This window comes from Lathamus discolor, chromosome 10 (assembly GCF_037157495.1).
Source record: "Lathamus discolor isolate bLatDis1 chromosome 10, bLatDis1.hap1, whole genome shotgun sequence".
Lineage (NCBI taxonomy): Eukaryota > Metazoa > Chordata > Aves > Psittaciformes > Psittacidae > Lathamus > Lathamus discolor.
Window position 1 is genome coordinate 15,536,335 of NC_088893.1, and position 22,577 is coordinate 15,558,911.

The following is a 22,577-nucleotide window of genomic DNA, read 5'->3' on the forward strand; positions in this document are numbered from 1 at the left end:
AGGCTGATTCTCCCCCCAGATACTCTCTGAGCCAGCTGGCAAGGCTCAGCCACGACAGGCAGACAGGGCTGAATCAGCAGGGAAACAATCACCTTGTCCCCAGAGGGGCTGCAGGGAAGGCTGGGGGGAGCAGGGAGGGGGAATTGGGAGACCTCATCCCTGACCCCAGCCGGTTCCCACTGCCCGATCCCTGCCTGGTAGGTCTGCTTGTGGGCATGCACTGAGTGCACTGCGTGTATACAGGCTGTGACTTGTCACCTGCGGACCCACGTCCCCCTGAGATGCAAAGGGCCTCCTCAAAGAGCAGAGTGTGAGTGATTGCTTCCCTTCTCTGTGTTAAACCTGCCTGGTTCAGTGCTTGTTCTCACTGGTGAGTCAGTTCTCTCCGAGCTGGCACGTGTTCCTGGAAAAAAGAGTTAAAAAGAAGAAGGAGGGAACCAAACATCCTTTAAAAAGCCCCTTTGGCTCAAAAGGAGGAAAGAATCATCAGGCAGACATCCCCTGTGGCCCCACTGCTCGACAGCCCCCCGGCTCTGGGCAGGAGCCCCCCAGCACACCACACTTCGTGTTCTTCTTCCCCACATCCCGCCAGGAAAAAGTGCTGAGAGGAAATCTCCTCTGGCCAAGAGCTCCTTTCCTCCTCTCTGGACTCGCTCCGGCTCTCCAGCCATCCTCCGGGCCAAAACCAGGAGCTGTCTCCATGCTCGCATGACTCTTAGTCATCCCCAGCACAATCAGCCGTGCTCTCATCCCTTGGCCCCAGGACCTTGTCTTGCTGGTACCTCTCTAACTGCCCTCTTCGGAGAAGCCCATTCCCCTCAGTTTGTGGAGACATGAGAGCCCTTCTCCACATGCACCTTTGCATTGTAAGTGCAGGCTCAGCGGCCACCTTCGTGCGGTCATTCTGGATGAGTACATCCCTTCCTGCCCATGGTTTAGAGCCAGCGTCCCTGCCACCTCCCCAGTGATGGGGCTGCAGCTGGCTGCAGCTAAGAGGAGCCTTCCATCAGGACCTTCCTCCCTGTGCTTCCCAGCACTGTCAGGTGGTGACCGTAACTTCCCATCCCAGAACTACCAGGAACCATCATGAACTTCTGCTGCAGCGCGGGGTTGTCAAGAGACAGAGCAGAGAGCAAAGGGCACGCTGGGTCTGACTTGATGTGCTAGCATCTTGCTGACTTGAGCATCCCTAGGACAACCGGTTTGCTTCAAGCCTACTGCTTTGGAGGAGGCTCAGGGGAGGGTTAACAAAGTGCCTCATTGCTGCTACCAGGTGCCTGGCAGGTTCTTAATTAGAAAGTGGCTTTAAAAGGCCTCTCCTCCAGCTGGGCAGTGTGATGGGTTCTTGAGGAGGGTTAGTAGTTGTTTGAGCCCTGATGGTAATGGGGTTTGCTGTGAGCCCCAGGCTTGGAGGTACTGGGAGAGGAGGAGAGCTGGGTCCTCATGTGTCCCCCTGTGTCCCTCCCAGCCCTGCTGAGGATAAGGAAGGGTCTGCAGGCTGGACCCAATGTGTCTCCTGGTTGGGGAGGGTGGTGAAGGCAAAGCCTGCAGCTGGCTGGGCTTGATCCTTCCTCTGCATGGTGCTGGAGTGGGGCTTGGGGGTGATCCTGTGTGGCCACAGGAGCCCTCTTTGCAGCAGGGGTTGTGCTCTTGGTCAAAGCAAAGTAAGCTGCCCTCTTCACAGGGAGCTGCTCCAGGCTGAGCCATCTCCATGGGCCTGTTGTGAGGGTGATGGCCATGCTCCTGTGTGGGTCCTCAGGACCTGAAGCCAGCAAGATCCACCAGGCCTGAGGTAAAACGGAGTCCCCCCATCAAGGCAGGTCCCAGGCTGGGTTTTGTGTCCCAAGAGTACAGAGCTCCCTGGGGGTTTGGGTGGCAATAGCCAGGGCTCATTGGCATGGTCCTAAACCCTGGCATGGTGCAATGGTCCCTGGGGCTGAACCCCAGCCTGAGGCATTAGGGCGACCCTAACAGCAGTGGGGGACCAGCAGTGGGGTGCGCGCCCGGCCCCACTTCTGCGTGGGGGCTTGTCCCCGGTGACGTCCCAAAGCTCTGCTTGTTTGGTATCTTTCCCCTCCTGTTTCAAAAACAAACAAAAAAAAGGGAATTTCTTCACTTGCGGTCTCAGAAAGGAGAAGCTCCCAGTGGGGACGGAGCTGCTGCGCGAGAGGATCCTGCACCGCATCCCTGCTCTGTGCTGGGGGCACCGTGCTCCCTGGGGACATGGGTCCTGCTCTCCTGCTGCTGCTCACCACAGCCAGCACTTGGCACGGTAGGTCCATCGGCACCCCAAAGCGCCCCACTGTCTCCTTGCTACGCTGGGGCAGTCTGGGGGTGCAGTGAGGGTTTCCTGGGTGTGTGGTGTGGGTGCTCCATCCCTCGGGTGAGGAGGGGTGACAGCCACAGTGGTGCTGGGGACAGGGCAATGCTGAACTTGGACTAATGGGCACAAAGCTGAGCCCCGGGTTGTGTCCACCAAAAGCTTGCTGTGGGCTGGGAGGGTCCCTGCTTCTGGAGGCTGCTGCGTGATGCTGCTGTAGACAGGTTCAAGGAGCCTTGGAATTCATAGGGAGCAGGCAGGAGACTATTTCTTCTCCATGGCATCGCATGGAGAGACACCAGCTTGGCATTTAGTGCAGCTTGGGCTTAGCAGCTCTCTGAAGGTCGTCCAGAGCTGGTTTATTATAGTCATTATAGAGGGAGGGCAGTGGTGGGAAGAGGGTGTGCTGTGAAGTCTGTGCTGGCTCTGAAGCCCTGCAGTGCTGAGGGCTGGCTTGTGGCTGCCTGCACCACTGCCAGGGTAAGGCCAAGGGGTATGGAAAGGCACACGTAGCATGGGAAGAGCCTTGGGAATGGGGAGAAGGGGAAGGGAGACTTCGCACTGTTTGTGTCTGGGCAGGGGTCGGGAAGAAGGAGAGGTTCAGCAGAGCGTGTGTCCTGAGGGGAGCTACATCTGAAATAAACCTTTGCCCAAACGGGTGGGAGCTGAAGGTGCTTGGGCTGCAGTGAGGGAGCTGGAAGTCAGCTGCATCCGCACCTTGGGATGCACCTCGGGGGTGCCTGAGGATTGCTGTTTTCTGGCAGTGCTGGCACACACAGCAGGGCTGTGGGGCCGGGATGTGATGGAAACAGAACTTGGGCAGCCAAAAAGGGAAAGGTGAATCCGCCTGGGTTATGAGGCTGCGGAGACTGCCAGGAGGCAGTAACCCATCAACCTCAAGTCACTGAGCCTGCTCTGAGGTTTCCAACCAACCAGACAGACCAGCATTACTCATCTTACACCTGAAGTGCTGGCAGCCTCTCAGACCTTGCGTGGCACTTTCCTCTTGAGCTTGCTTGGGGGGCACAATGAGACTTTGGTGTCAGATTCCCCCCTGGAAGGGGGCAGTCCGGGGGGAAGGGTATCCTTGAGCCACTTCACTGCCCATGCTTTCCACCCAGGATATTTGCATCCCACTTGCTGTTGCACTGCAGGGTTTTGTTCACTTCAAGTCACGTCTTTGACGTGCTCAGCTTGTCGTGTCTTTTTCCATGCCTGCTCTGCTGGTGTCTAGGTTGTGAAGGTTTCAGGGCTTGTAATTCCTTACGTTTATGTGACACCTTGGCATGGCAGGCAGTGCCTGATAAGGGTGTCAGACACATGTTTGTCTGAGCACTAGCACTGTTGGCCATCTGCAGCACAAAACTGCATTGTGCCGGGGTTGTCCAAAGCCATTGCCTCAAGCTGGAGTCAGAGCCCAGCTTCCTTCTGCTCCTTGGATTGTAAGTAAATCTTCTGAGAGTACCAGGGCTGATGTGGTGTACGTCACGGTATGACCACCCATCATACCCATGGGCTCTTGCTGAGGGGAGTGTCAGGGGCTCAAATCCCAGTTTCAGATCAAGCAGAAGAAAGACTTGAAACCTGATCAGGTCACATCAGTGGTTTTGGCCATCTTGAGACGTCTTCCTGGGGTTTCTTTCGTTATTGTGGGTGATTTAAACTCCTGAGGTGGAAACCCCTAACACACACGTGATGAGCACCCTTTTCCCTGTGCCCTGCCTCACAGATACTGTGGGTGGCTCTGGGGAAGGTGTCCTCAAACAGAGCGTTTCCTTGCCATCACTGGGTGGGGGGAGTAAGGAGACCTCATGCCTGGTATGAGTGCCAGGGCCAGACCTTAGCCTAGTTATCCCGTGGGTCAAGTCAAGGTCCTGATGACTGGCTTCTGTGGTAAGGTCCTCGAGCACCTCTGTTACAGCCTTCCCTCCTTCCTCACCATTTCCAAACCATTGGCAGAGGAAAGCGATGTTTTGGCTGGCATGGGAGAGGCAGGGACGGAGCCTGCAGCTGTAACTGGAGGTCGTGGTTGCACAACTCAAGTGTGGTAAAACCATTGGCCAGCAGTTCCTGGCAGTGCTGCGGAAGCTGCTGGAGAGCAGCAGAGACATCCCTGGGCTTCATGCAAGATTGCACCGTGGTCAGCAGGGAGAGAGCCTGCCCAGCAGCACTGCTTCCCCATTCTGGATGGGGACCTGCTGGTCTGACTTAGCCCCCGCACACACAAAGGAGTGGATGCTCGGGTGCCCTTCCCCTGCCTTCGGTCTCTGCCCTGCCTGCCCTCACTGCACTTGTGTGGTGGTTGTGCTATTGACAGGAGCCTCCAGTGACAGCTTGAAGGCTGCTGGCTTCTTCACTGTTATACAGAGCATTTACCCTGGCCTTTTTCTGGCTGCGGTATCTCAGTGGAGGATGGTGACAATAAGGGTGCAGAGTGATGTGACTCTTGTTTTTCCTGTCTCCTGGTGTGGCCAAACGAAGGACCAGTTAGAACATGGTCTCTCCTCCCTCAGTCAGTTTGAATGCAGCTCTGCGTCAGAGAGCTCATGTACCCCATCAAATGATGCTGAAGCCTTGGATGCGGAGGGATAGCTGAAGCAGAAAGTAGGAGTAGGCATCCAATGACAGCTAAAGCAACAGAAATGTGCCAAGGCCTGCTAGAAAACACACCAAAAAGGGAGGAATCTTGTACCTCATGTATGTGGAAAATGTGGTTTTGTGAAGGATTCTGGGATATGTTTTTCTCCACTTTGGGAATAAATGAGGCTTTTCCTCTTTCCACAAAAAGATAAAGGCATCACGCACACAAACCCAAGCAAAAAAACCCCAACAGATAAAATGTCAAATATTCCATGCTCTGAAGCTCCGTGTCCTCTGCTGCTTCCCACAGGGGCAGTCAAGTTGATCCAGGCCTTGTTTGGGTTTCCCCTGGACAACAACATCGTCATGCACCAGTAACACTCTCCAGGGCCTTGAGTCTCATGTTCTCAATCCCTCTTTGCATGGAGGAAAGCATCCATTCAAGGCTGCTTAAATGATGCTCTTGAGCTCTTATGGATGGGCTCTGGTCTCACAGCCCTGAGCACAGCTGGAAGCACAGGGTGCATTTGTACCCTGGATTTAGTCTTGCTCACCATGTGAGCTGTGAGCAGGGGGGATGCTGCTTCTGCTGATGTGTTACAGGGACAGTGCCTAAGGCAGCACCAGAGAATGGATTTGCTTTAAACTGCCTTTGCTACCCATAACCATAGCAGCCTTCTCTTCCCTCCTCCCTGCAACAAGGGCTGTCGTATCTGACCACTATTCCCCTTTCCCTTGAAGGAACATACATGTTATGTATATGCATATATGTAGCTGGATTAATGGTGTCATTAGAGGGTGCTTTTCCCTCTCCTACCTTCATTCAGACCTCAGATCATTCAACTAAAGAGCTCCTATGAGTTCAGAGCAGTCTGCTGCAGAGTTTGACCATCACAAGCCCAAACCCAGCCCCTGTTTCCGTCGCCACCTCCCCAGAGGAGCACAGCCTGCGGTGACCTCCTCTGCAAAGAGCATCAGACTGATAAACGGAGCAGCTACCTTTGTACTTAGTGTTATTTGAACCTTGGTGTGTGTCCCTTTAAGCTGTTAGCGACTGGGAGGGAAAGCAGAAGTGGGAGAATAGCCCTGGATAGGGGCTGGAGGGGGGTGCAGAGCCCCCCGAGCACAGATATCCCTTTGCAATGTGTTTCCTGTCCTCCCGAAGGCCTGCCATGGGGGTGGCAGTACCACTGCTTCCCCAGCCCCGCGGCACTGATTCATTTCTCACTTCCCCCCACCCTAAATATAGGTGGTGACTCAAAGAACTCGCTGACACGGCAAAACAGGGAAAGAATATTTCCCCCTGACACTAAGGGCTGGAGTGGGACCCTGGTTCCCCTTTATTCAGCCAGCAGAGAAGCCATCTTTAACACAGAGATGGCATTGGAAACCCAGATGGGCTGCGGTGCCACTGTCAGCATGGCCCAGGGTGCTTATCTACAGCTGCAGCCATGGGCTTTCCTGGGCTGTTCAACTTTCCTGTGCCTCAGTTTCCCACAAATGCTATGCTATACTACAAAACATATACAACAATAATGCTGACTCACCTTGTAACGTTTTGATGGTGTCTGGGAGTAGAATGCACTGTGTGGTTCCATGACAAGGCATAAGTTGGTGCCCATCAAAATCTAGTACCTGGTAACCAAACAGGCAGTGCAAGGGCATACGTTGACCTGCATAAGCTGCATAAGCTTTTCAGGTCTGTTTGAGCTCATCACAGCAGCAGAGAGCCCCATCCACTAGACCTTACCTAAACTTCATCAGATAGTGCTATGGGCTAACCCAGTTCATGTAGTAACTCCAGCTTTGTCACAAAAGGAAAACTGTTGTAAGACGAGGCAAAACCCAACAGGAACAGTCCGCAAGCTAGCATCAGACCTAATCAGCTCCAGATGATCGATTTTCCTGTCCCAGTACTCAAAATGTTCACATGTGGGGTTTTCTGTCTTCCCTAAATTCATTCCTTGGAGTATCAGCTGTGTCTGTCTGGTGGATAGGGAATGGAGTGATGACAGCCTGTCTGAATCCCAAGCTCAGCCTCCTCCTGATGCTGAACTACTCCATCCTCAGCAGTGTGAACTCCAACAGAGCATCTTTAAGGACCATATTTGCACCCTCACTCTTTCTCTTTCCTTTGTAGGCTCAGCATCCCTGGTGATCAGTCCTGACGTCCCTGCTCTGGTTGTCAGCACAGGTGATCCAGTCACCTTGCACTGCTCAGGGAAGTCCAGAGTTGAATGGCAAACCAAAAAGGATGTATTCAGCAATGACACCAGCAGCACGCTCAGCATTCCCAAGACCACTTACAGGGATACAGGCACCTACGTTTGTGCTTATGTCAACAGCAGCGACAAGAGCATTGCAACGGTGCATCTGTTCGTGCGAGGTAACCATGCTTCCCTCTTCCCACCTATGCTGGCAGAAGAGCCTCCTTCCAGGGCTCATGGCCATTACACAGCTCCTTTCTATGGCCGTGGTTCCGTGTGTTTGGGGACAGTGCGGGCTCCTCGTGGGGCAGTGGCTCACCCACAACCATGTATACCCACATAAAATGGGGCATGGAGCTGAAGCACTGGGGTACAGAGCTGCATCTCCTGCATGTGTGGGAATGGCCAGAACCTCTCCCTCCATTTAACTTGGCTTTCCTTCCTGAAAAACCACGATGAAAGTCTGTTTGTTGGTGTTTTGAGCAGTGAGATCTGAAAATCAGAGACCATATTAACAGTACCCCAGATAAGGGAGAGAATCACATGAATCACATCCTTCCAACATGACCTGAAACCCAAATATTCTTTCACCCCAGAATAAGTTATACTGGGGTAGCTCCATCACTTGAGCTGACCTCTTCCCTTGCACCAGAGATTCTACCCTGGGGGGGGAAGCTGGAGGTCTGATAACTGAAACTAACACCATGGTGAAAAGTTTAATTAGAAGCAAGCATACTTCCAGGCTCTCTTGCCTGTGTGCGTTTGTGGGTTGGTTGCTGTGCTCTCCCCAAATGCCTTGGCTGAAATTGGGCTTGTCGTGTGGGTTTTTGGAGGCTGAGTCAGGCAGGCGCTGAGCAGGGCTGGAGACTCGCCTTTGCTGGGATGTGTTTCTGATGCGTTTTCTGATCCCATTCCTTGGCCTACCTTGCCTCCCCCACAGATCCCAATAACGTGTGGAACACCCTGGCTTTCCGGGTCGGTGTGACCAGGGGTGGTAACGCTGAGCTGCCCTGTCTCATCACGGCCCCCGAGTATGGATCCAGTGTGACCCTGATAACGGATGGCGGCTCTCATCTCCCACCCGGGACCAACTATTCTTTCAGTGCCGAGAAAGGAATGACACTGTACAATGTGCAAAGCAAGCAGAAGGGCTTTTACAGATGCCAAGCAGTGATAAATGGAAAAACTGAGAAATCGCCAAGAATAAGACTGCTTGTGGAAGAAGGTAAAGGCTTGGGGTTGCTGGTGTCCTCAGGGAGACAGCAATAGCCAAGCTGGCCACAACAGATAGTTAAGGAAAAGCTCCTCACCAGTGGAAGGAAAGACCTGAACCTGCAGTCTTTAAAGGGTATTGGAGGCAAAATTCCATCAACTCCTGGCAAATTACGGGCAGTGTTAAAATCTTTGCCAACACTATCTCAGAACAGAGGAAAAAATCCACCCATCTCGCTGATGTTCTGCAGGTCCTCAGGCCCTGATGCTCAGGACATACCCATGGCAGAAGGTTCCTTTTCCCTTCCAACCCACAGTGCTGACTGCTGTGCTCTTCTCTACCTGTACTACTCCCCATAGACACACGCACTAAAGGAGCGATGATTGTTAGGGAAGGAGAAGGCTAGGGAAGGTAAAGAGACTGGAGAGGATGAAAAGGAAAAGGTAGCCAGGCCCTAGGGAGTCTCCAAAGCACTTGAGGTCTCTGGACCAGCTGTCATTGACTCTTTCCATGCTTGCCTTTGTGTAGCTCTGGAGAAGCCTGTATCGGTGATGATGGACCCTATAGACCACGTGCGAATTGTGGGCGAGCCTTTCAAAGTGACTTGCAGAATAACTGCTCCTTCCCACAAGTACGATGTCAGATGGGTGACGGCAGCAAAGAACGTAAGTTGTGGAGCTTTAAGGGGGAATAGGGCTTTCCTGGAGACCGGGAGATGTAAGAACTAACCAGCCCCAAGTCACCTGCCCAGCCAAAGCAGCTATTCGAGCAAGCTGTAGAAATATGAATATGAATATGTCATCATTTCCTTGGGATAACACAGGGTTAGGAAATACCTTCCCATTGTCAGGATCTTGCTGCAAGAGAGAAGAAAAGTGTATTGTCTCCGGTGAGTTAAGTGAGCAGGAGCAACAGTACCTACTAAGGCAACACTTCTCCACTTTATAAGCCAGGGCTTATGAAATAGCAAACATGTTCAGGACACCCAATTCCCCAGAGGAAAAATACGGGTAATGAAAGGGGATGCACTTCAGAATAGCTGTGGTGCTGGCTTTTAACTGCTAGGTGGTTAGATGAGGTTTGTTAGAAGTCCTCATTATACCTGATGTCTTTATTAAGGAGTTGAAATAACGCACAAGATATGTTTGGATCGCACAATGTAAGCCCAACTTGCAGTCAAAAGGCTGACAACAGCTCTTATAACCCAAACTGATGCGGAATGTCTGCTCCGAATACTTCAGTTTAATATGCCTCTTGGTCTCCACCCAAATGGCTGTCATGGACAGAGGCTCCATAACCAAGCTCAGTAGCCCAGAACAAGAAGGGGTGGGTATTTGTGCCATAAATATTCAGTTCCACCTTCTCCCTTCCAAGGAAGTGCCTGATGCTCCCTCCCTGCCTGACAGGTCTCGACAGCTCAGAATCGTAGCTTTGAGAATGAGAACTACTTCATCAGCGATGTCCTGTCCGTTTCAGCGGTGTCCATGGAAGACAGTGGGAAGTATACCTGCATAGCTAACAACTCAGTAGGAGTCAGGAATGCCTCCACAATGCTGCGGGTAGTAGGTGAGCGCCTTGATTCTGCCTCCATCCTGTTCCTAGTTTTGTTGTTGGAAACATGGTTCTTGCTTGTGCTTGGGAGCTGCGGAGCTGCTAGGAAAAGAGCTGGTGCTCCTTCTGTGTCTTGAGGGGAAGGAAGTCATGGTTTGGATTCGGGGTGGAACACCTGAAAGCTCTGCTCAGTTTCTGTGTGTTTGTAAAGATCTTTAAAACAAAAAGAATGCGGCAAGGTTATGTTGAAGACAGGAAAGGCTGGCTGCGAGGAAGGGCAAGCCACATGAGCACAGTGTGGATCTTTGCCTCTTCCAGAAACAGATCCACGTAAGAGGACTCGGGTATATTATATGCTTGTTTGTACCTCAAGAAGGAAAACTCATCCTTGCAGCTCATAGCTGGGGTTTGCTGATGACCCAAAGTTGCTGCACACCATGGCTTAGAAAGGGCTTGGTCTGTTTCCGAGAGAGAAGCCAGCAGTTCAGCTAAGCAGCCTGTCTTCTACAGGTGATCAGGAGGTACAGTTTTAGCCTCGTCACTTACTAGGATATGGCATGTAAAACCTCTTTGCCCATTCATTAAGGTTTTCCAGCTCTTCTCAGGCAGGGTGTAATCCAAGCTGCCATCACAGCGCAGCCACTTACAAGTACTCCTCTGGCGACGTGACCTGTGTAATGCCTCATTCGCTCCTGCAGTCTCACTGCTGAAGCTGCCCTTTCCAATAACTCCATTTATGAAGCTGATACGAGTTTATTCCATGTCTCCGGACATGCCTGCTGATGGCCATGCTCTCTTCCATCCTCCAGAGAGAGGTTACGTGTTCCTCACTCCGCTGCAAGCCACCAGCCAGGAGGTTGCTTTGGGAGAGAGTCTGATGCTGCAGGTCCAGATTGAGGCTTACCCAAAACTTCTCCGCTGGGGCTGGGAGCACACAAACCCCCTGAAGAACACTGAGAGCACCCCAGTGCAGGGCCAGATGATCCCCGGAAACAACCGGTATGTGCTTTCTGGCTTACACCCTGGCCATGGCATGCTTCCAGCAAGGCTTTCCTTGTGATACAGGCAGACAGAACACTCTGGATTTAAAGATGGGAATTGTTCTGCCTTTCGGTCTTCTCTTTCCCTTAATATTATTAGCAAACCACAGTGAGCAGCTCTGATCAGGTCAAGGAGGACACCACCTCTGTCTGACTTGGCAGCCTTCTCTATAGAAAACCTTGCTGAAGTCAGACCCCATTTGTGGTCTGGTTGCTCAAGTGCACGCTCTCCTTGCAGGAAGAAATTGCAGGGGTGGATGAGCAGTGCAAAACATGGAATGCCCTTGGGGCTTCTCAGACCTGTCCCATGCTCTGAGGTCTGGAGAGTGTACGCATCCAGCGACACTGTGCACCCGTGGCAAGAGGAGTCATAGGACCTAATGGAAGTCACAGGCCTGCTCTTCCAAAGCCTCCAGCCAACTGAGGCCAAAAGGAGACCAAAAGAAAGGAATAATTCCCCTTTCATTTTCTTAGAAAACAAAAATAATCCACAAGGGGAACTGCGCCACTCAGCAAAGCAGAATGGCTTTAGGGCAAATTATTTCTTTCACTGGGGTCTGAGAAATGGGCTGGGGCAGAATGGGGTGGGTAGCGGGGACTGTGCCTTGATGGGCTAAGAAATTGAATGACTCATTCTGCCAAAGGCAGGAGGACCAGCATCCTCTGGGCCTTCAAAGGTGAGGGGTCAGATGTTAAACTCTTCTTTCTGAGCTTTCACCCACCATAGCCTTTCAGAAGTGCTGTGCACTTGATGGCAGAAGCTCTTTCCTCTAAGGAAGATCAGACCTTCCCTGCTTCACCTGCAGAAGAAGTAGCAAAAGCTGGGATCAATGCTGGGAAATGTTCACCCACTCCAGGGCATGGGAAGCAGCAGCACCTGGCTGAGCAAAGACTGAGAGTGCCTGGGTTTCCTCAGAACAGCTTATTCATGGTGTTTACCCTCCCTGTGTGAGCAGGTATAACACCACGCTCTTCCTGAGCCGCCTGCAGGAAGGAGAAGGAGGTCTCTATATGTTTTATGCCATCAACAATGAAACCAATGCATCGGTTACCTTCAGTATCTCTGTGAAATGTGAGTGCTTTCATTGCTCTTTCATTCTGCTTGCCCTGGGGCTGCTGCCCAGCTGGCAGCAGGTAGGATGGACTATGAGGGTGCTTGCAGCCCAGTGCTCACACAACACACGGCCCAAACCTATGCATAACACAGGGCTTCCTGGTGTTTTATTGTTGCGCACATGGAAAGTAAATCAGAGCACAGAGAATGTGGTCATAGCATTCACTGTTCATGTGCCTTCCCCAACAGCTCCTCCAAGACTCTGCAAAATCAAGGTGGCAGCCAATGATTCCAGCATCCTTCAGTGCATGGCCATCGGCTACCCTGCCCCACGCATCGAGTGGTACCAGTGCCCCATTCACTCTGACAGGTAAGAAATGCCCAGGAGACCGAGCACCTCCAAGGTGCGCAGTCCCCCTTGCTGTGCTGACATTCATGGAGCAGGCAATACAGCAGAGCCTGCTCAGTAACAACAGGGATGCTGCCCTCCTAAAAAGGTTCCTGGGGACTGAGGAGAGGAGCAGGTACTGTTCCTGAAGTCCTGACCTCCAAGAGTTCAGCCACCTGTGATTCACGTTCTCCCAATGCTTTTCTGAGGAACATGCGGATCCCTTGGAAAAGCGCCCTGGTGTATGCTGCTGTAGAGCTGCATCCTGGCTGGTCCTAGTCGTCTTTCTGATGCCTCCACAGGTCTAAAGCTCCACAGCACAGGATTACCAAGCTACAGTGTGATGGAGGCAACAGCAGCTGCCTGGTCAGGGGTTGCTGTGTCTCACACCAAGAGAGAACTGGCAGAACACAGCTGTAGCCACATAAAGGCAGTCAAGGCTCTGTCTACACAGGGCTTTGATGTTAAGGGACAGGTCTTTAAGTGGGTTGAGAGTAATAAATCTCACAGAACTGCAACCATTGGTTCCCTGCGTCTCCTCGCTAGACTGGTACAGGCACCAATTCATTTATGAGCAACTGTGCTGCAAGGAACACTCATTCTCTCCTGCTTGGTATCCCTGCAGATACGAAGACTATAGGCTGCTACTGAACGACTCCAATCCCCAAGTGGTGAATGTGTTGCCCTTCCGAGAGATGGAGGTGGAGAGTATCATCCCTTTCCAGGAGCTGGGTGCCAACTTCACCTTCTGTTGCGTGGCCATGAACAGAGAGGGGAACGCTTCTGACATGTTCCACTCACTCACCATCACCAGTAAGATACAAACTGGTAGCTTGGCAGAGTGGGAAGGATGTGGGGGCTTTTTGAGGACCCATCTTTCTACACGTATATCCCTATTGTCTTTCATGAGAGGTGGAATAGATTCCACAAGCCCCCTGTCCTCCCAGGAGCAGGAAGGCTTTGGCATTTGTCAGTCCTGGGAGCCATGTGGGAATTGCTGGCTGGGCAAAACTGAGCCGTGCCATAAGCACCTTCCAACTGCAGGACCCAGCTCCAGAGTGCAGGAGCTGTTGCCCACTGGAGGCCAGGGGTTGCATCTTTGATGGGACTGTTCTTGCTGCACAAATCTCAGTCCCCAGTCAGTCTGACCAGTACCTGGTGCTGTTTGTGTGGAAATCGGGTGCATGAGGGGAGCCACTGCAGCTTTAAGTTTGGCATCAAGAACCTTTCTCAGTTCCCAGTAGCATTTTAGGGTGTCTCTGAGGCCAGTGCTGGGTTGTGTTGCGTACGGGGGAAGCTGAAGTGATCAGCTGGGCAAAATGCTCATAGAGGCGAAGTTGAAATGAGAGTGTTTAACTCATTCCTGTGCTTTTCTCCTCCAGGAAGTGTCATGGCCCCCCCAAACAAACTCTTCAGCCCCATTCTCTCCACCTGCATCGGCACATCGGTCCTGCTGCTCCTCCTCCTGCTCTTCCTCCTCTACAAGTACCACCAGGTCAGATTCCCTGTTGTGTAGCAAGGGCTGCCCAGCTTCTGCTGGCAGCCACAGGCAGGGAGCATTCAGCCTCCCTCATCTCCATTGCCTCCCAACTTCCCCCAGGTGCTTCCTGCACCGTACCCACTCTGTTAACACCTCTCCTGCCCTGCTCCCTCAGTCCTGCAGTGCAGAGGTCAATGTGGCTATTTCTTGGTGCCAAGGGCGCCCATTCTGTGCTGTCAGTTGCTGATGGTTTCGCCCTGCTCGCCTGAATCCACAGGCGGAATCAGAGGGGAAAACAAAAAAGTGGTTTGCAGCTTGCAGCTATTTCTTATTCTCCTCCCTGCTTTATGCGACGTTGTCTTTATGGGGGAACAGGATGATGTTAGAAGGCGTTTGTCTCCGGGAAGACTTGGTCACTATTTTTATACAAGAACCTGCCCCATTTTCTCTGCAGGACTCATTTGCAGCATTTAGAATCTTCTGGTTGTTTCCATAAACTGTACCCATCAGCAGCCACCCCTGCTCCATCAGTGGGTGACAACCTCCTGGTTCTCAGCTCTTCCTTTTGGCACTCTTCCTTCGACAGCCTATCAAGGCTGCGGATTTCATAGCAGAGTTCTGATGCTGGTTGTCAGAAGATCCAATAGAGCCCTCTCCCAAACACCTACAGCTTTGCAGGCAGAGCTGTACTGGGCCTGTAGTCCAGAGACATGACGGGTGCATTGATGTGCAAGTAGCTCTGAAGAACAGCCTTTAGGAAGGTCTTGCAAGCCCAAGAGAAGCAAGATGTGTTTATAAACGATCTTGCCTATCTCAGCCCTGAGCCTCTTTAGCCATGGCTGATTGCTGCAGTGCTGTAGGTGAATCGTGGAGCAGAAAGCAGCAATGCGCACCCTGTGGGAGCAGACAACAGCAAATACACTGAGTGCATGTGGCATCTTTTATAAGGGACCTCCACCAGAAACTGTGCTGCTTGGAGCATCCTGTCTGAGCCTTTTTCAGCAGCCTGCATGGGCGAGGATGTTCAGCTCTCAGGCAAAGAAAATAGAAGCAGTGTGGGGGAGAAAACAAGCAGATGCTTTGCATCAAAACTGCAGATCTGTTTGATTCAGTTATGGTCCCTCATGCCTGTGCTAACCCAGCTTTGAGCATCTCCTCATACGCTGCATCCTTCTCTGCAACTATGTGGAAGTGGTGAGGAGAAGCATTCCAGCACACACCACCTGGTAGCTGGGAACTGAGGGTCTCCATCACAGCCATGGTCATTCCACCCTGTGTCTGCCTTGATGGACCTGAGACTGCCTTTACCACACTGGTCCTTGCCTGTCTCCTTGAACAGGAGCAGAGGCCACGCACACAAAGCTATTTCACTGTCTGTATTTGTATTTGTGCTCCAGCCTGGCTCCTGAGCCCTCTCAACATGAAAGACAACCTGCAGCACAAGCTCTGCTCACAGGCTCCATCCAGCACTGCTTCTCTCTGCCTTGCCAGGTTACTTCTGCCATGAGATTCAAGGAAAAGAGAAGAAATTCTGACCTCTCTTTCTCCATTTCTTTTTTCCCCTGTAAGGGAGGTGGGGCTGTGGCAGCCCCACTGTTCTGCTGCGCTCAGCAGCACAGGGTACCAGGGAAGGGGACCCAATGCTAACATCTCCCTCCAGTGCCAGCTGGGCACTGCCAGACACTGGCCTGGTGGCACATTGCTGATCCCAGCTCTGCCATCCCAAGTGAGGGCATGGGGCTACTCTAAGTAAAAGGCAAGAGAGCATCCTGCAGCTGTGGGTCATGACTTGGAGGGGCTTTGAAACAGCAAAGGGACCAGGTTGTCCAGGAGGACCCTGTCTCACTCAGTCCAGGTTCAAAGCAAGAAGTGTTTGATGGGCTGAAGCCTGTTCTCCCTCTGTGCCTGCAGAGTGAGAGCTGGGACTGGGGAACGGCCGGGACTTGAGGAACATTGAATAACTGGAGTCTCTTCCTTACAGAAACCCAAGTACCAGGTGCGGTGGAAGATCATTGAGGCCTGTGAAGGGAATAACTACATCTTTATCGATCCCACTCAGCTCCCATACAATGAGAAATGGGAGTTCCCCAGGAATAACCTCCAGTTTGGTGAGAAGCTTTCCTCACTGCTTGCCTGCTGGTGTGCAGCTCATCACAGAGCTGAAATGTTCCAAGGGACAGAGCCAAAGCAACTGGGCAGTATCCAAAGCTGCATCCGGGCGTTACAGCCACATCCTTCACCAGGCGTTGCTGCCCTCTTCCACACAGGGTGGCAAATCTTAGGGTACAACCTCCCTCTATTGCTCTGAGGAAGGTTGAGAGGATCATGTCCCTCCTCTGGTACAGAGCTGGTGAGCCCATGGTTGGACATGGCCTCTTTCCTACCCTCTTTGCTCACAGCAGAGTTCCCCTCAGATGTTAACCAGCTCCTGACTAAGGGATGTGTCATCTTGTCTGAGCTCAGCAGGAATCCCCTCCCACCAGACATCCTCCTCGAGGCTCATGCAGGACAACTGCTCAATCTTTTTCTATGAAGCATCTTGTAAGTGCATTTTTAATTCCCTTTGCAGGAAAAACTCTTGGAGCAGGAGCCTTTGGAAAAGTGGTAGAAGCCACTGCTTTTGGGCTGGGCAAAGAAGATTCCGTCCTCAAAGTTGCTGTGAAGATGCTAAAGTGTAAGCCCAGAGCAATCTGCAAAGGCTGAAATCCCCCCCATAACCTTTGGGCAGGATGCAGTGTGTGCTCACCATGTGTTGGTGCTCCTGCTTTTGTTGGATGTTCCTGTGCCCAGTACTGCTGTCGGAATTGCACTGCTGCCATCCTTGTGGACACGCATGGCCAAAGGCACAGGGGATGCAATTTCCTCTGAGTGTGCCTCCTCCTTTTGTTCTGGACCTGTGCCTACACCTTTTTCTGTCCTCTCCCTTCACCTGTTCCTTGCCCCTTCCTCCCTTCTTCACACAGCCGCTCCTCTCTTGTCTTGCAGCATCAGCAGACACGGACGAGCAGGAGGCTCTCATGTCTGAGCTGAAGATCATGAGTCACTTGGGACACCATGAGAACATTGTCAACCTGCTGGGAGCATGTACCTATGGAGGTAGGATCCTACAGCCCTGCTTCCCCATGGAAACCTCCCATTGCCTGCCCCTCCGAGGCTCTTCCCTCTCCTCATCTCACAACAGAGGATGATCACCTTGGCGGTGTTTTTTGAACATTTAGCTGTGCAAGGGCCCGTTTCCAGACGTGCTCATGTGCTGTATGGGTTCTGCTGCCCTTCCGGGGAGAGCAGTCCCCAGGACAGGCCACAGGAACATCAATTCTTAATTGACCCTTCCTGCCTCTCTCCCAGGCCCAATCCTCGTCATCACCGAGTACTGTCGCTATGGAGATCTGCTGAATTTCCTCCGGAAGAAGGCTGAATCCATCATTATCCAGGATTCCGCACTGGACATCTCTTTAGATAGTGCTGCTGATTACAAAAACGTCGACCTAGAGAAGAAATACATCCGGAGGTAAGAGCGGAGCTCAGGTGGCCACAGGACTGGGTACTTGCTGGGAGAAGTGTGCTGGGGAAAGACCGAGGCCAAAGCTTTGGGGACTTGCAGAACACCAGGATGTAAAAGCCGCTGGGGTTGTGTATGTTTAGATTTGGTTACACACCCAGGTTTTTCAGTGTTTGGCAGCAGTCATTGAATATCCCAGAATAAACGCGTGTTTCAGTCCAGTCTGTCCTCCCACAGTCTGGAATCAAAACTTCCTGGCTTCCTGCGCTTTTGGGCACATGGGTTTTATAGGACAAGAGGCTGAGCACTCCCCATCAGCTAAGGGCAGCCCCTTCACAAGAGGGTAGCAGTATTTGGACCCCTAAATCACAAGGCACCTTGGTCTCCTTTCTGAATTGGCCTCAACACTGACTTTCCCTTCATCCTCAAGCCCCAGGCTAAGCCACTTCCCGCAGGCAGGGACGTGGTTTCTTCTTTCAATGGATGTGAAGGGCAGGAGGTACGGCTGGAGGGTTGCTAACAGCCTGCCTCTATCTCTCTTGCTTCTGACTCAGTGACAGTGGCTTTTCGAGCCAGGGTTTGGAAACGTATGTTGAAATGAAGCCTGTGTCGTCAGCATCATCTTCAGCATCATCAGATTCTGCGCAAGCCAGGGGTGAGTTAAAGGTTCACTTCTGAGTTTCCGTGATTGCTTTATCCTGGCCCCACCCCATGTGGTTTATCCTGGGGAGCCAGGGCACTGCACAGCTTCGGGTACTCGCCAGGTTCGCAGCAGCTCTGCAGCTTCACTTTGAATTTCAGGGAAAAGCCCAGAGGAAGAAGATGGGAGCAGGGAGGACCTCCGTCCCCTCAACCTCTCTGACCTCCTGCAGTTCTCCAGCCAAGTGGCCCAGGGCATGGCATTCCTCGCATCAAAGAACGTGAGTGCCAACAGGACAACTGCTCCCAGCATCCCAACTGGGAATGCCGGCGCAGGCAGCAGGCGCCATCCATCCTTGTCTGCATGGGAGTTGGGATATTTTTGGGTGGGGTGGCCAAGCTCAAGCAAACTGCTGCTGGAAATGAGCCTCTGCTCTGTTTGCTGGGTTCAGACATGCTGTGCATGGTGTCTGGTGTCCCCTTCAGAGCCTTTGTCTCCCTGGGTTAGAGGCAGTGTTAAGGATGGGAACCCAGGGCTGTGTGTCCTGCTGGTCTCACCGTCTTCTCCCCAGCTTTTGCACGAGGTCAGGAACTTTGGTGTGAAGCTTTCTTGCCTTGGCAGCTTCCCCACTGCCCCAGGGACAGGGAACCAAAAGTGGCCATTGAGCTGCCTGCCAGAGCTGGCTCATTTGGAGTACCAGAGAGTCACTGTGTGACTGTTTCAGAGATGAGGACAGTGTCAACAGCTCCTGCTTCCAAGCCTCCTCCCACGGGGAAGATGACGGCCCCATGAGTGAATATAACATGAAATGTTATGTTGCACCAGCATTGCAGGGCCTGTACCCCTTGTACATGACACAGTGTCTATCGCAGGGGCTTTTCAAGCAGTACATGTTCCCTTTGCCTCTGTTCAGTGTCGTTTCAGTGACAGGCCCCGGGCTGTAGGGAGTTAGCTGGGACTGCTGGGGGATGTTGGCTGGGTCTCAACTGTGCTCTGTTCTCTCCAGTGCATCCACCGTGATTTAGCAGCGAGGAATGTGCTCATATCAGATGGACGGGTAGCCAAGATCTGTGACTTTGGCCTGGCCCGGGATATCATGAATGACTCGAATTATGTTGTAAAAGGCAATGTAAGTAATTGAAATGGGGAAAAGAGAAGGTACAAGGGGAGGGTGCAGCTGGAGCATGAAGGATGTGGGATAGGGTAAGCTGCCAGCTTGTCCCAGGCTGCAGGACTCTCTACTCTTCCAGGCCCGCCTGCCCGTGAAGTGGATGGCCCCAGAGAGCATCTTTGACTGCATTTACACAGTGCAGAGCGATGTGTGGTCTTATGGCATCCTTCTCTGGGAGATCTTCTCCCTTGGTAAGAAAGAAATGAGCTTACAAATCTCTTGTTTTCCATGGCTTTACCATTGCCTCAGCTAAAGAGTTTCCAAAGAAATGGATCCTGGATGATTTACTGTAACTCAGAACTCCCTGAAAACAGGAGCAGTGGCTCAGGCAATGCTCCGGGCTGCCTCTAGCCACCCTCTAAGGCTGGAGTGTTACAGGCTCTGACCTGTGAGTCACCTTTGCTCCTGTCACTGTCATAGGTAAAAGTCCATACCCTGGCATGGTGGTGAACAGCAAGTTCTACAGCATGGTGAAGCAGGGATACCAGATGGCCAGGCCCGAATTTGCTCCCTTGGAAATGTGAGTGGATGTGCTGAAGTGACACTAGGGGGGACAGAGTCGCTGGAGCTGCTTCCTGGGGAGGCAGGAAGGTGGCACTGGGACCTTGGTGCAGGAGTGTTATGCCTTTGAGCTTCAGGTTGGATCCTAGTGGCATCCTGCTCCTGCAGGAAACCAGAACCTGAGGCAACTAGTTAGGATGCTCTATCCACTATCTCCTGTTTATGGACAGAAAGATGGGAGCAGTTTTATGTTACATTCCTGGCCTTGGTGGGTTTTCTTCCTTTTAAAGTCAGCTAGTTTTTGACTCTAGGACTGTAAGACAAGTCTGAGTAGGTTACAGGAAGGTAATGAGTTTAACCTTAAAGAATAAAGTACTGAAGGCATAAAGCTCCTTATTGATAGATTAGTTTATCCACTTCCATGTTCACCTTTACCTGGAGCACTGGCATTTACAGTCAGCAGACTGCTCAGTTCTGCGTGCCTGAAACAGAGTACAGCCCAAGGAAGCACAGAGCCTGCAGCAGCACAGTGCAGCCACCCTGTCCCTGTTTGGCTCTGCAGGTACACCATCATGCAGGCGTGCTGGAGCCTGGAGCCCACGGAGAGACCGACCTTTGACCAGATCGGCTGCTTCATCCAGAAAGAACTGGAGGTGCATAAGGAGCAGGTGAGGACTTTTGAAGAGAATGGGGAGATGTGCTTTCCCCCTACAGGAACTTAGCTCCTGGACAACTCCCCTGGTGCTGGTCCTTGCCTTTATAACTGATGGGAGCTGTTTAGTGGTGGTGGGCAGTGCAGAAAGGCATCCAGATTTCCCTGTGCTCAAGGGTTAAGCCACCCTCCACCATGACCAAAGAAGGCTGGACATAGAAACACAGCTGCTTTGCAGCAACCTCTATGGGCAGCAATAGGGGTAGTGATACTACTGGCAGCACAGCAGCCCGGCCCCATCCCATCCCCCTGGACTGAATGAAAAGCACACTCCTTTATTACTAGCCATCCTCCAGCTCCATAGAAGCATGGGCTAGCCATGCCTTGTGGGCACAAAGGGCAGCACTGATGGAGCATCCAGCCCTAGCTGGTCATCCTCTCGTGTCCTACAGCACTGAAGGGACTGAAACACACTTGGGGTGGGGTTTTTGTCTTTTCTTGATTTCAAGGACTACACCAACCTCCCCTCCACCACCGAGGAAGACAGTGGCTGTGATACCTCTGGCTGCTGCGAGGAGTCCTGTGAGCAAGAAGATAGCGGGCAGCCCCTTCTCAAGGGCAACAACTACCAGTTCTGTTAGCTGGTACCATTGCCCCGGGTGGATCCCATCCTCCTGGATCTGCAGAGTGCATGGTGCTGCCCTGCCCTAGGACAAAGACACCTTCAGCTTTGGCTCTCCTTCTTCTTCTGAAGTATGAGTGTTACTGACTCCCTCACTGAAATGACAGCGCTAGAGTGACTCAAAACCAAGACTCACCATGGGGTCCCTGAGGCCTTACCTGAAGCGTAGCATAGGTTGTGAGGATGGGAACACGCTCCATCTCTACGAGGTACAGAGAGGTCCCTGGCACCTGCCTCCCCATCCCCAGTGGGGCTGTGAGTGTTTTGGTTTTGTAGGGTTTTTCAAATACTAGTTGCAGCCAAGTAAGACATTCCCACAACTGAACCCTTGTGTTTTACGAGCGCATCTTGAAGCTGGAACTACTTCACACAGCAGAAGCAGTCCTCTTTCTTGGTGGTCCTGCTTTCTTCCCTTTGCCAGTCTGACCCTGGATGGTGCAGAGTGAGTGTTTAGATATAGGTAAAGCCTCTACTTAGCATTACATATGCATTAACCTCTACATTTTCTCACCCAATCTACCTCTACACAGCTGATGCTTTGGCATGGAGTGTTTGGGTGAAGCAAGCCAAGGAGCCAGCCCCAGGGTTATGTGAACCTGGGGATGAAGGGCAGTTATTTCTCAGGTAAAACACAGACATAACTGGTGCGCTTCCATGTCAGCACTGAACAAATCCCCAATCCAGGAAAGAACGGCAGCTTAAACAGATCTGGAAATGATCAACATAACACACATCCTACAACCCTTCTGCATTATTAAACATGTAGCAATCACTGCCTTTGTCCCAAATACAGATATGCTCTTGCACATATTTTCCTGAGTGTATTTTCAATAGAAGAGCTGAGATAGAGAACAGTTTTTCATAAGCTAGGGCCTGATGCCCTTAAACTTATTTCTCATCAAGCTCTTGTTCGGGGCTACTAGTGCCAGTAATGGAAGTAGCTATTGAATCTTCTTAACTTCACCTGGCTCTGTACACCAGGTACAGGCACTGACAGGACTCAGGCAAACTACAGTGAGACATGACTACTCTATCACAAGTGGCCTTGGTCATACCCTGAGCAGTTAGCTTGTGGGCCACTTCTGGTTATAGTAACCCTGGGTTTATGCTAACACTGAGTGATTCTTTCCTCCTTACTAAACACAAAGCTAATTTATTTCTATCTGTCAGCATTATAAAAAAAATGAAATGTTTAGCAAAATGAGTCTCTTCTAGAGCATTGAAAGAACTGTTCTTAAAGAGGAATAGATCAGAGCACAGGTCTGCAACTCTGCTCCAACTCCTCAGACACACATCTTTTCCATTACAAGTTCTCAAAACCATTCAATCTTGTGTAATGCAAAAACTTATTAAAACCAAGATTTTAAAGCACTTGCTCTGAGTGGCCTGTCTGTAATGGAGGAAAAATGTAGTCTCCACGAATGGATATAACGGGGGAGTAATCTGAATTGTGATGATGGGACATCTAACAGTCACTGCTTTGAGATGAGCACATGGCAGCCACCAAGGGCTGGGGAGAGGCAGAACGGCCCTGGTGAGCAGAGACTCGGGGTTACTGCAGCAGAACCTCCTATGGCAGTTGTTTAGATGCAGCAG

The 22,577-nt window shown here is 51.8% G+C and overlaps 1 protein-coding gene across 1 annotated transcript; it reads left to right on the top strand.

Moving 5' to 3' along the window:
• Window positions 1-1,776: 1,776 nt before the first annotated feature.
• Window positions 1,777-22,352, top strand: CSF1R (colony stimulating factor 1 receptor). Its single transcript, XM_065691011.1, has 22 exons — window positions 1,777-1,792; window positions 2,129-2,272; window positions 7,041-7,286; window positions 8,048-8,332; window positions 8,849-8,985; window positions 9,727-9,886; window positions 10,681-10,870; window positions 11,868-11,983; window positions 12,215-12,335; window positions 12,979-13,166; window positions 13,736-13,848; window positions 15,815-15,941; window positions 16,403-16,507; window positions 16,819-16,929; window positions 17,182-17,344; window positions 17,890-17,990; window positions 18,137-18,255; window positions 18,982-19,104; window positions 19,226-19,337; window positions 19,567-19,666; window positions 20,210-20,315; window positions 20,809-22,352. The coding sequence occupies exons 2-22, from the start codon at window positions 2,224-2,226 to the stop codon at window positions 20,938-20,940; spliced, it is 2,904 nt and encodes a 967-aa protein (XP_065547083.1). The 5' UTR covers window positions 1,777-1,792; window positions 2,129-2,223; the 3' UTR covers window positions 20,941-22,352.
• Window positions 22,353-22,577: the final 225 nt, after the last annotated feature.